The sequence below is a fragment of the Hippocampus bargibanti genome, linkage group LG04 (assembly GCF_051943395.1).
Source record: "Hippocampus bargibanti isolate YZ-2025 linkage group LG04, ASM5194339v1, whole genome shotgun sequence".
Lineage (NCBI taxonomy): Eukaryota > Metazoa > Chordata > Actinopteri > Syngnathiformes > Syngnathidae > Hippocampus > Hippocampus bargibanti.
The window spans coordinates 32,136,670-32,149,580 of NC_142737.1; the positions used below are offsets into that span (position 1 = coordinate 32,136,670).

Below are 12,911 nucleotides of genomic sequence, written 5' to 3' on the forward strand. Positions count from 1 at the left end.
TTGATTCCAAACATCAAAAAATGGCCACTCGCAAAAGCATTGCAGTTCACCATCCTGCCGCCCAATGTCGCTTATGCGCCGCCCACGGCCGCTGGTCAAATGCCCGGATGTTATTGTAGCTAACCCTTTTAGCGCATCGCTTAGCCGCCGCCTTCTGCCGCTCCGGTCTGCCGCAACGGGGACTTGCTGACCTCTTCACACCCCCCGGGCGATAAAAGTCTCGTTTCGCCTGTAATTCATCCTTGGTATCTTATCATGATCAAATTTGACCGGACGGCTCGTTAGTTGTTGGTGGAATCGTCGGATTTGTGACCGTTTGGCGGGACTGGGTCGGGTTAACAATACGGCAAGCTAAAGGCTAATTCAGCTAACCTCGAAACAGGCCTCTTTTTTTTCAAGGGAGCTAAACGCAGCTAGTTTAGCGGAGCTACCGCGGCTGTCATGGAAGACAAATCTTTTACCAAGGAGTTAGACCAATGGATCGAACAGCTAAATGAGTGCAAGCAGCTTTCAGAAAACCAAGTGAGGACACTCTGCGAGAAGGTGAGTTTGGCTCGGGAATTCTGTACATTTCAATGAACATTACACCGGCCAAGGGTTTGGCCTACGTTGCGAAATTGGCTCTGGCTAATTTCTGGTTGCCATTGCTTGGTCGCGGTAATTCCCGCCGGGCTGCGGTCGGCTACCCGACGCAGAACCGCGTAAAACATGGAGATTTTTGTTTGAAATGCATTATAAGCCACCGGCTGTCCTAATTAATCGTCGTGTCGTAATATCTGATGCTCCCAAATTGTCATCGTTTTCTCCCGGATCCACTCAATAGACGGAGCCGGTTTTACTACTCGTCCCATTCCCCTTTCATGTCGCGCGACCCGAGAAATGTTTCACGCTTTTCAAATGTCATTCGGTGTATTCTACACACCAGCGATACATTTGACGGCTTTGCGTCCACCATGCGATCATTTGTGGTCTTTTGCGCCGCGCCCCGCCGATATCGATCATCTGATTGATTGCATCAAGCTGACAAGGCTCGCGAAAAGAGACGCTAAAACGAACGATAAGGCGCACAAACGTCAAGTCTGGTTGATTTTAATACAAAGTGTGATGCAGAATTAAAAAAATCCGTTGTAGTGACGCAGCCGTTCGCGTTGTTGGCGTTGACGTATGTCGAATCACAGTCATCTTGCTTCTTCTATTCATCATTTTTATGGAGACGTCTTTGACTGTGATTTATTAAAAGTCTTTCGTTTATCATATTGGAAGAAAATATAACCAAGGTTGTCCTCAATACCGCACTTTCCGGGGACAAAGCCAGGCACTGGTTTAGATATGTGGACGACACTTTTGTGATAATTCAAAAACAAGAAATGCATACCTTCACAGATCACCTCAACTCTGTAGACATCAATATTAAATTTACTCGCGAGGACATGAAAGAGAACCAACTTGCCTTTTTGGATTGTAAAGTATTATAAAAGAGGACATAGTGCTAAAAAACAGAACCCTTTAGGAAGGCCACGCACACTGACCAATACTTACTTTTTGACTCTAACCATCCTCTCCAACACAAACTAGGAGGTATCAGAACCCTCCAGCGTAGGGCTAAACTAATACCAACAAGCGTCGAAGGAGAAAAGGAGTCAAAACATGTCAGGAGAGCACTCACAAACTGGTTACCCTCAGTGGTCTTTTAACAAATGTCAAAAGAGAACGAATAGGGAATTAAAACAAAAAAGTGACGATACTAAAAGGAGAGGAGTACAAAATTCCTACTTATTTCAAACCGATAAACACTTTAAGACAAAAATTATCGCATCCAAAAGATAGGCTGCCAAATGGAAAGCAAAGTAATGTAGTGTACATTGTAAAAATGAATATATATATATATATGGTAGATATATATACCAGCAAAATTTTAGTTCACTGACGAAGCCTCTTGGATGAGAAGCAAAACATCCAACACCTTCAAAGAAGTACAGATGACGTCTGAAGAAACCTTTTCATCGAACACAAAATGACGCCCCCTTCGATTGCAAAATTTCTGCTCAGCATTTGGCAAATCGTCGTTTATGAATAATCAGCGCAGGAAATTGGAAAGAAAAGTTCAGCTAGGTCTGTGAGAGGCTTGGAGATCACATGACCACTCACATTACAGCCTGCCTATTTATGACTTTACAGCACTTCTGTTTTTTTATGAGGAGGGGGCTATAGTATGTCTGTCTCATGTGGATGAAATCTGATTTAAAAAATTCTGCCTTTTTGATCTACGCGGCATTAGCTATCTAGCTAGCTGGCTATCTAGCTAGCTACCTATTTGCTATCTGTTTACTTACTATCAGCTATCGAGCTGACTGGCGAGCTATTTCGCTGGCTATCTATTAGCTATCTTAGCTAGTTAGCTCGCGTTCTATCTTTTTGAAAATGGCATCTGAGTGACAAGTACAAAGTCCCAGAATATTAACTGGTTCACTGCCGTTTATTCGGGAATTGAAAATATGACGTAGAGCGCCATTCCCGAATTTGTTCGCGTTTTGATATTTCATCCGACGATGCCTTTTCACTTCCACGAGGTAAAGCACTTGCATTTTGTCCAGGTTAGCACTTTGTTCCAGCTTCCGCTGTTGTTAAAGCACTATATCAATCAATTGCTAGCTAGCTATTTGCTGTCTATTAGCTGTCTAGCTGGCTGGCTATCTGGCTGACTAGCTATTTGGCTATTTAGCTGGCTGGCTATCTATTAGCTACCTAGCTTTCCATCTATTTGAGTTACTTCCGTGTTGAGTGAACGCTGGCGCGTGTGGCTGCCGCTGCTCACCCAAAGAAAAACTTTTCCTGTGACTGTGAAGTGACCATGAAAGTTTTTAATGGAGCTTATAAATGAAATGTATTATTATTATTTCTTTTTGTTATTATTGTTATGCCTACTTTCTTCTCATTGTCACCCATCAGGCTAAGGAGATTCTAACCAAGGAGTCAAACGTCCAAGAGGTGAGTGAAGCTTCTAGTCACGGCTTTGTTTAACTTTTGGAACGGCTAACGTGACTTGATTGACGGCGCGCCGTGTTGCCATCAGGTACGATGCCCGGTGACGGTGTGCGGCGACGTGCACGGCCAGTTTCACGACCTGATGGAGCTTTTTAAGATTGGCGGCAAGTCCCCCGACACCAACTACCTGTTCATGGGGGACTACGTGGACAGAGGCTACTATTCAGTGGAGACGGTCACGCTGCTCGTCACGCTAAAGGTCCGCCCACAGATTTTTACTAATTGATTGGCATGCTACCGCGTATACTTTATCAGAATCAGAATAATCTTCATTGCCAAGTATGTACAGTGATACCTCGACTGACGAACGCTTTAGCTAACAAACTTTTCGCCTTACGAACGTTAAATTTGCGAGAATATAATCTTGGCATACAAACTATTTTTCGGGAAACACACGGAGCGCCACAACACTTAGAAAATAAGGTATATTGTGTGTAGTTTTAATAGACAACCGACGGCTCCGGACAAGTTGTGTCCATAATTTGTAAAATCACTCCAAATGACTTCTACTGAGCGTATTTTACAAAGATTCCACGGCATATAGCTATATTTTACGTTTTAAGACTCGCGCTGAATATTCATGAAGTCATGTTTTCGAGTTGATGATGATGCCTGACGTGACGTCACGTCTAGAACGCCCCTGACCGAGAAAATTACACACAATGCATTTTGGGTACTTTGATCCGTGTTGATGGCGAAATTAGAAGCAAAACACAAATAACGCGATGGTGCATTTTTGTGTTTCACCAAGACAACTATCTGATACTAGTTAACACAAATTCCTAGCAAACAAATCAGCCCATTTCCAACAGAGCTTGGGCGCCATCTTGTGCATTTTCGGGCAGCTACATTGGAGTCCAGACGCCTCAAAATGATACAGGAAGACCTTCTTTAATCGATTGCAAACATTTATGCCTTCCTGTTCAGAACTATTTGAATCATATTCATAACTGGATGAGTTACAAGAAAGCATCTTCTCCGAATCTGAAGCCATTGTTTTGATTCCAAAAGCAATGCAAGACGTTGTGGCGTGACGTCACGAACAAGGGGGCGGGACCTTCTGAAACTGCGTTTCCTGGGTCATTTTGAAGTACAGTAAAGTCTCGTTATATCGATATTCAAGGGAGTCCGAAAAAATATCGATATAACCGGGACTATCGATATATCCGACCCTGTTTGCATGTAATTTTCTCTGTGCGTGCATAGAAATAGTATCGATATAACCTGGACTATCGATATATCCGATATCGATATATCCGATATCGATATAACGAGACTTTACTGTAGTTTTGGGACAGTTTAAGTCATTTTTATTAGTGTTTTGCATTTGACTAAAAATATCATCCTGTGTGTTTTGGGTATTTTAGATGCTAGAAAATGTTTTTCTGATGTCAGTTAGGAAACAAAAAATGGTGTTGGTTGTCCTTTAAGGCTTATTTAGTTGAAAATTATGTTTTATTTTGACCCGGGAACGTATTAGTCTCATTTTAATGGTTTCCTATGGGAAATTAATGTTTGGAATACCGGCTTTTCGCCTTAGAGACACTTTCTGGGAAGCAATTAAGTTAGTCAGCCAAGGTATCACTGTAGAACACACAAGGAATTAGTCTCCGGTAGAACATGCTGCACTAGTATCATCAAAAAATTGAGAAAAATGGAGGCACTATACGGTTCTATTTGGGTTACTGTTTCGAGAGTTAATGGCGACGGGGGAAGAAGCTGTTTAAATGTCAGCTGGATTTCGTGCGCATGGATCGGTAGCGCCTGCCTGTGGGAAGTAGCTGGATAAGGTGGTGTGCAGGGTGAGGAGGGTCCAGGAGGATTTTCCGCACCCTTGTTGGGACCTTGTTTCAACAACCTTGTTTATTTTTCTTTTTTTAATCGCCATTTTGAGATAAAAATGGGGTAGATTTAATGGTGAGATGTTAGAAGTGATCATAAAATGTTGCTCTTTGAACAGGAATGCGGCGTCTTTCCATATCACTGTCGATGGGGAAGTTATGAAGGCGAATTGACGTTGTCACAGCAATAATATTTGAACAAGAGCAGGATTGGCTGTGGAAGGAAAAGAAATTGAAAATGTAATCTTAATGACAAGTACAAAGTCGCAGAATATTAAGTCATTCCCTGCCATTTATTCAGGAATTGAAAATATGACGTAGATTCCTGAATTTGTTCGGGTTTTGGATTTCATGCTTGGGTGCAGATAAAGCGCTGGTCAGACTTCTCAATTTTTATTTTTTTTTTCCACTTCCGCGCTCTTATTAGCTGTTTAGCTTGCTGGCTAGCTATATAGCTATTTAGCTGGATGGCTGGATAGATAGCTGACATCTATTAGCGCTCTATTAGCTAACTAGCTACCTTTCCATCTATTTGAGTTACTTGCGGGTCGAGTGAACGCTGGCGCGTGTGGCTGCCACTGCTCACCTACAGAAAAACTTATCCTGTCAAGTGACCTTGAGAGTTTTGAAAGGCGCTTATAATGAAATGTATTATTATTATATGTATGTATTGTATTTTGGCCAGCTGCCCTCATTTTAAACACTGATAACTCCAAACCCATATAATTTAGGAATGAACCGTTTTTATGATTAAAGAAGATACTTTAAGGTTTCTAACGCTGAATTTAATGTTTATGTCGTCCTAAAACTCCATATTCTGTGGGTCCTGGAATTGGAGTGACAATGACAAAAACCCTGGCACTGGAGTGGACACATTTTGGTACTTTTTCTAGGAGTGAATGAGTTCAAGTCACCTGTGGTGATCACCACCATCTTCATGATGGCGGCGTTGGACACAATTTTGCACATTGTCTGGCAGTCGAGGAGTTAACACGGTGGAGATGTGATTGGATTAGCCTTCATTCATCTTGCAGTGGAGAAATTTACATTTCACAGCAGCAAAGTTATGAAAGGAAAGAAAGAAGTAGAAAAACAAATGTGATTTTTGTGTGTTCTCTGCCCAAAATGACACAGGCTATTATTTTAGTGAAAGGAGGATCTGTGAAAAAAAATACATTTAATTTCTAAGCACCTTTCAAAACTCTCAAGGTCACTTTACAGTCACAGAATGAGTTTTTCAGTGGGTTAGCAGCGGCAGCCTCACGCGCCAGCGTTCACTCAACCCGCAAGTAACTCAAATAGATGGAAAGCTAGCCAGCTAGCTTTTAGATAGCTAACAGATAGCCAGCTATCCAGCAGGCCAGCTAAATAGCCAAATAGTTAGCTAGCTAGCTAGAGTGCCAGTCAGCTAGACAGCTAATAGATAGCAAATAGCTAGCTAGCCAGTCAGATAACCAGCCAGCTAGACAGCTAATAGAGGCCCTCTATTATTGATGGCCAGTGGTATGTCCTGCTGAATTTGATTGGCATCCTAGTTTTCTGACGACAAACGTGGTTTTCAGGTGCGTTTCCAGGAGCGGATCACCATCCTGCGAGGGAACCACGAGTCCCGGCAGATCACGCAGGTCTACGGCTTCTACGACGAGTGCCTGAGGAAGTACGGCAACGCCAACGTGTGGAAGTACTTCACCGACCTGTTTGACTACCTGCCGCTCACCGCGCTGGTCGACGGGCAGGTGGGCGTGGCCTCGGAGCGGGTTTGGGTGGGTGGCGTTCATGCGAGTCAAGATCTGGCTGATTTTCTTGCAGATCTTCTGTCTCCACGGAGGCTTGTCGCCCTCCATCGACACCCTGGACCACATACGGGCTCTGGACCGCCTGCAGGAGGTCCCGCACGAGGTGGGCTTTTTCCCGTGTGAATTGCCGCGAATGTCAAAGGTGAAAGTAACCCTGGCGCCTCACTCCCTGGCAGGGCCCCATGTGCGACCTGCTGTGGTCGGACCCCGACGACCGCGGCGGCTGGGGCATCTCCCCCCGAGGGGCGGGCTACACTTTTGGCCAGGACATCTCGGAAACCTTCAACCACGCCAACGGCCTGACGCTGGTGTCTCGCGCGCATCAGCTGGTCATGGAGGTAAGCCGTTTAAACCTCCATTTTCCAGCGACTGTCTTCTGTTTCCATGGTGATGGAGGGTCGCAACGCGTTACGCTCGCCTTTTGTGCTTTCCCAGGGCTACAACTGGGGCCACGACAAGAACGTGGTGACCATCTTCAGCGCGCCCAACTACTGCTACCGCTGCGGGAACCAGGCGGCCATCATGGAACTGGATGACACCCTCAAGTACTCTTTGTAAGTCCGTCTGTGCGACGCCGCCCGCCATTTTGATCACTTGATCGGTCCTTAAAGGCCAAGGACAAGTTGCGTCCGTAATTTCTAAAATCACTTCAAATGACTTCTACTGAGCGCATTTTACAAAGATCCCACCGCATTTTGCTATATATTACGTTTTAAGACTTGTTCCGATGCCCTAAGTGATGTCACGGAGGACACGCCCCTGACCGAGAAAGCAACACACAATGCATTTTGGGTACTTTTTTTCATCTGAAAACACCGCGTTGATCACGAAATTAGAAGGAAAACTACATAAATAACGCGATGGTGAATCGTTGTGCGTCGCAGCCAATTGCGGTCACACACATAAAGAAAGGTGTAAGTTTACACAAATTCCCAGCGGACAAATCTGCCCATTTCCAACGGAGCTTGTGTTGATGGCGAAATTAGAAGGAAAACACATAAATAACGCGATGGTGCATTGTTGTGTGTTTCACCAAGACGACTATCTGATACTAGTTGACACAAATTCCCAGCAAAAAAATCAGCCCATTTCCAACAGGGCTTGGGCGCCATCTTGTGCATTTTCGGGGAGCTACATTGGAGTCCAGACGCCGCAAAATGATACAGGAAGGACTTCTTTAATCGATTGCAAACATTTATGCTTTCCTCTTTAGAACTATTTGAATCATATTCATAACTGGATGAGTAACAAGAAAGCGTCTTCTCTGAATCTGAAATCTCTGAAGCCATTGTTTTGATTCTGGAGCAAGGCAGTTTGTGAAGGAGTATCCTGGCGTGACGTCACGAACAAGGGGGCGAGACTTTCGGAATCTCCCCAGTTCCAAGCTCATTTTTTGGCAGTTTTGGGACACTAAGTCATTTTTATTGGTGTTTTGCATTTGACTAAAAATATCAGCCTGCATGTTTTGGGTATTTTAGATGCTATAAAACGTTTTTCTGAAAAGTGACGTCGGTTGTCCTTTAACACGCTTCGCTCTCTTTTCTCGTCAGCCTTCAGTTTGACCCCGCCCCTCGCCGCGGCGAGCCCCACGTGACCAGACGCACTCCCGACTACTTCCTGTGAACATCGGACGCCGTCCCCCTTGTTGGTGGCACACCTTCAACCTTCATTACTGTACCGAGAAAAGAAGCGATTGGTCCCCAATTAAAAGCTACCCCGTTACCCCTCCCCCCATCCTGTTCTCAGCTTGACCCCGCCCCCTTCCCAAACACTTGTTTCCACTCTGCTGTCTTTAACGCTGTGCTACACGTGCAACTAAGATGTCACCTTTTTTTCTTTCTGTTGATGAAATGTTTTTAAGACATAATAAAACTTCTGAGGTGGACCAAATGTGCCATATTCTTCCCCCCCATCACTGCTCCCCCCTTTTTTTTTAATCCCCATCTGATCACATCTCACCACACTTGCTCACATTTGTGCTTTTTTTCTGTTTGGAACATGAGGACGCCGAAGAAGAAAACTAGCATTTGCTTGAAGTAGTCCCGCTGTGAGTTGTAGCTGCCATCAAGTCAGCAACTATATTCCTGTCATTTGAGACCACTCTACTATCGAATAAAATGTCCTGTTGACAAAACAGTCTCCGCGTCCTTGTTGACTGTTCTCGCACTTCGTATGTCGCTTTTCTTCTGTGAATTGTAGGTTTCTCCTTTGTGAGACCAATCATGAACCTGACACGCATTCAAAGATGGTTTATAAGGTGAATAAATAAATGAAAAGGTTTCTTCAGCCGTCATCTGTACTTCTTTCCTGTACGACAGTGCTTACACAGACGTAAGGTGAATAAATAATACATTTCATTTATAAGCGCCACAGGATCAGTTTTTCTATGGGTGAGCAGCGTTCACTCAAAACCGGAAGTAACGCATGGCATAGTAACTGAAGTACAACTTCTTGTCAATCATTCGGCAGGGTGACCGGTCCCGTGACAAGCGGCATACTTTACAAACATAAGCAGCGGCCATTTAAGAACTAAATTGAGGATATTTCTTCACTAAAAACACAGGTCAAATGTTGAGTTTACGTTCATGTGTAATTACGTCGTTTGAAACTCAAGTTTCAATCCAAATATTCCAGTCAAGGTGCAATCCGAGACGCTGTCGTTTTGTGGTTGAACGGCCATTTTAAGTCGATACGTTTTCTGTGTATTTAATCAATTATATTTTTAATTGGTCGCATTTTGTGAACACGTTAGGCTATTATCTTCGGTACGTGACGACTAAGAACCCCCCCCCAATTCAACATTTACATATTTCGATGCTTTGCTCGGCGACCGAGTTAGCCCAAGCGAAAATCTCGCTGCGGGCCGATTAAAGTATCGCGAGAAACTCTTCCAAGATGGCGAACAACAGCCAGCTTCACGACGTCCAAAGTGAAGGTATTGTGTGATGTTTCTGCCTTACTGTCAGAATCGAGCTAAATGTACGTCCACGTTTAACCGTTGGCCTCTGCCATTTGAATATTGACCGTCCAGTATTGACGCTGAGTTTATTTCGAAGCTTTGCTCGGCGACCGAGTTAGCCCAAGCGAAAATCTCGTTGCGGTCCGATTAAAGTATCGCGAGAGACTCTCCCAAGATGGCGAACAACAGCCAGCTTCACGACATCCAAAGTGAAGGTGATGTTTCTGTCTTATTGTCTTAATCGAGCTAAATTTTCGCCGTCATTTAACCGTTAGCTTCTTCAATTTGAATATTGACCGTTCAGAAATGACGATAAATTTGCAACGGTGTAGAAAATCGATGTTTTGTATCGGTGGTCTCGAAACTTGTATAAGCTTTTGTTAACTTGTTATCTTTTTTACGTTTAACCATTATATTTTTATGTTAATGTTATGCAATTTATATCCCGTTTATAATTGCTTGAAAAAATGTTTCTGTGATAGTGTTCGATTGGTTGAAGGAAATCAGGAAGTGTTTTCCGGAAGACGGAAGTGAATTTGAGTGAGTTCGCGTTACGAAACGAAACGGGGAGAATCATAAAAAGTCTGCTTTCAGACTAAGTCCACCTCCCCCATTGTCCATAATTCATAGTTGTGGAACCATCCAGTGCCAAAACTATGAATCTGTCCACTGACACTTACACTTGCTATGTGATAGTAGTTGTGGCGTTGAGAAGTGAAACGATTTTCACCGTTTGATGCATTTCGTTTTTTCAGCATGGATGTGATGATGATGATGGACAATGTGGTACTTCACCACCGTCTGGAAGGATCTGACGGGCTGAGCGATTTAATCACAACCACAGAAAAGCTCCTGGAACCTTTCACCTGCCGTCCTCCTCCCGTCTTCACGCCGTGGTTCTCAAACTCGTCAGTGCGACGGCCTCCTCCCATCAGACCAGCCAAACGCGCTCCCGTCATCAATGTCAAATGGCCACAGGAAGCTTTCAAAGAAGCCATTTGCGGAACCCTAAAACCACCCTCCGTTGTTGACATGAGGAGCGCGTCTGTCGCGGTGGTCAAACGATCCTGGAGCGTGTTGGCTTCCAAAAGTGTTTGCCACCGCTCACCATCGCTCTCAAAAGGCTTCCGGCGGACCTTGTCCACATATGCTCTTCACCCGCGGCAGAGGTCCAAGTGGGTCATCGGTCAGCAAAACTGTGGAGCCGCACGAGATATCGAACAGGTACAAACATGGCAGCCGATGACAATAATAATAATAATAGGATTGGATTGGATTTGCCTGTATTAGTCTCACAGTAATAATAATAATAATAATAATAAGAGAGGTTGAGGTAGTGTGTGACGACGTCTATACTACAGTTTCATTCCGACACTGAGGACAATTACTAGGATGGCTTCAGTTCGAAGGAGGACGATTAACATGGTTTACCGCGATTTTCACCAGTATGTTCTTTCTTTTACCAGACCTGTTATACTGTGTTGCTAGCGTGTTGTTACCATGTTGCTACCGTTTCACAGGCATTAAAACATTGAAAACGCTCTCTGTGTGCCGTCTAAAAATGTAGTGGGTGAGGCTTATAATCAGGTGCGCTCTATAGTCCGGAAATTACAGTAATAATAATAATAATCCATTTCATTTCTAAGTGCCTTTCAAAACTCTCAAGGTCAGTTTTTCTGTGGGTGAGCAGCGGCAGCCACATGCGCCAGCGTTCACTCAACCCGGAATAACTCAAATAGATAGAAAGCTAGCTCGTTAGCTAATAGATAATTTGAACCTATTTGATACTCTTTTTTTTTTTATTTTATTTTTGATTTTTAATTGTCATCATGCTTGTTTCTTACATATCCCGACATAACGTTTGCCCACTCGCCCGCAGGTGTGGCAAACTCTGAGCAGAGCCGCCCGGCGCTCTGGCTTGCCCACATGCAACGCCAACATCCAACGCGAGCGTGGCGAGATCTGGGTGTTCTGCGACGTGGTCTACTCGGAGCAGATTGGCCATTTTCTGAAGGAGCATCTGCAGCTTGAGGGCAACATCAGGCTGCACGTGCACAAACTCGGAGATGTCATTCACTTGTAGCGTTTTGATACGCAACAAGCGCATTTTTAAACGCAGGGAGAGGAACATAGCGTGATCCCATATGTTGTTAAAGCGCACAAAGGCATCGGACATGAAGATGGCAGCCGGGTGGAGTACCGCCTCGATGGTAACCTCTTCAACATCAGACGGCTCCAGGCCCACACAAAGACAAATATCTGCCACATCTGCGAACTTCAGTATGCTGATGACTGTGCTGTACTATAGCTCACAGCTCACAATCTATGCAGCATGCTCTCAACACCCTTTCTCGCTTGTACCAGTCTTTTGGCCTCCAGATCAACATAAAAAAACAGAGCTCATGTTCCAACCTGTGTCTCCAACTCCCACACCATCCAGCCTTCACATCAATGGCAATACACTAAATATAGTGGATCATTTTACCTACCTTGGCTTCACTTTGTCTTCCAATTGCTCCCTTGACATTGAAGTACACAAATGTATAAATAAAGCCTCGTCATCGTTTGGTCGTTTACGCAGCAGTCTTTACGAACCGAAACCTGAGAATTGGAACCAAGATTGCCGTATACAACGCAGTATGTCTGTCCACTCTCCTATACTATCCTTAAGAACAAGGAAGATATTAAGGGTGTTTCCATGATGTGTAAGCAACGGTCTCGGGCAATAGAAGAGGTTGAAAATCTTCTGTTTCAGATTAATGAAAAGCAGCTAGCAGGGGACAGTGTGAGTGAGGGTATTATCACCGAGAAAGCACAGCAACTTCACTTGGCTATCATCAAGAGGCAACTGCATCAACGACCATCACAATGGTCAATAAAAAATGACTTTATTATACGGTACGGTTTATTTCTTTCATTACAATCCAATAGCACATTTATTATACATAAAATAAGGTATATTTTGTGTTGTTTTAAGGCTTATTTAGTAGAAAATTATGTTTTATGGGGACCTGGAAACGGATTATTCTCATTTTAATGGTTTCCTATGGGAAATTAATGTTTGTAAGACACACCTTTCGCCTTACACTTTCTGGGAACCAATTAAATTCGTAACCTGAGGTATCACTGTACTCCAAATGTCATGAATTAAAATAAGCCATTTGAATGTGGAAGTCAAGGAGATGAGCTCCGTTGTCAACAAATGTTTTTTAAACAATAAAGAAGACTGTAAAGTCTTTTTCTCGCCATTGAAAAAAAAAATTCAATTTT

The 12,911-nt window shown here is 43.8% G+C and overlaps 2 protein-coding genes across 3 annotated transcripts; both read left to right on the forward strand.

Annotated features, from left to right (window-relative positions):
- Nucleotides 1-128: 128 nt before the first annotated feature.
- Nucleotides 129-8,818, forward strand: LOC148899741 (serine/threonine-protein phosphatase 2A catalytic subunit beta isoform). Its single transcript, XM_088995319.1, has 8 exons — nucleotides 129-543; nucleotides 2,950-2,988; nucleotides 3,074-3,244; nucleotides 6,449-6,622; nucleotides 6,696-6,785; nucleotides 6,859-7,020; nucleotides 7,118-7,236; nucleotides 8,233-8,818. Exons 1-8 carry the CDS (start codon nucleotides 442-444, stop codon nucleotides 8,303-8,305), a joined length of 930 nt encoding a protein of 309 aa, XP_088851445.1. The 5' UTR covers nucleotides 129-441; the 3' UTR covers nucleotides 8,306-8,818.
- Nucleotides 8,819-9,233: 415 nt separating this feature from the next.
- On the forward strand, nucleotides 9,234-12,207 carry shld3 (shieldin complex subunit 3). Of its 2 annotated transcripts, none has more exons than XM_088995329.1 (3): nucleotides 9,234-9,617; nucleotides 10,397-10,865; nucleotides 11,521-12,207. In XM_088995329.1, exons 2-3 carry the CDS (start codon nucleotides 10,398-10,400, stop codon nucleotides 11,722-11,724), a joined length of 672 nt encoding a protein of 223 aa, XP_088851455.1. In that variant the 5' UTR covers nucleotides 9,234-9,617; nucleotide 10,397; the 3' UTR covers nucleotides 11,725-12,207. The 2 variants fall into 2 exon arrangements, with proteins under 2 accessions (XP_088851455.1, XP_088851454.1); XM_088995328.1 differs by lacking the exon at nucleotides 9,234-9,617 and adding an exon at nucleotides 9,698-9,856.
- The last annotated feature ends 704 nt before the right edge of the window (nucleotides 12,208-12,911 follow it).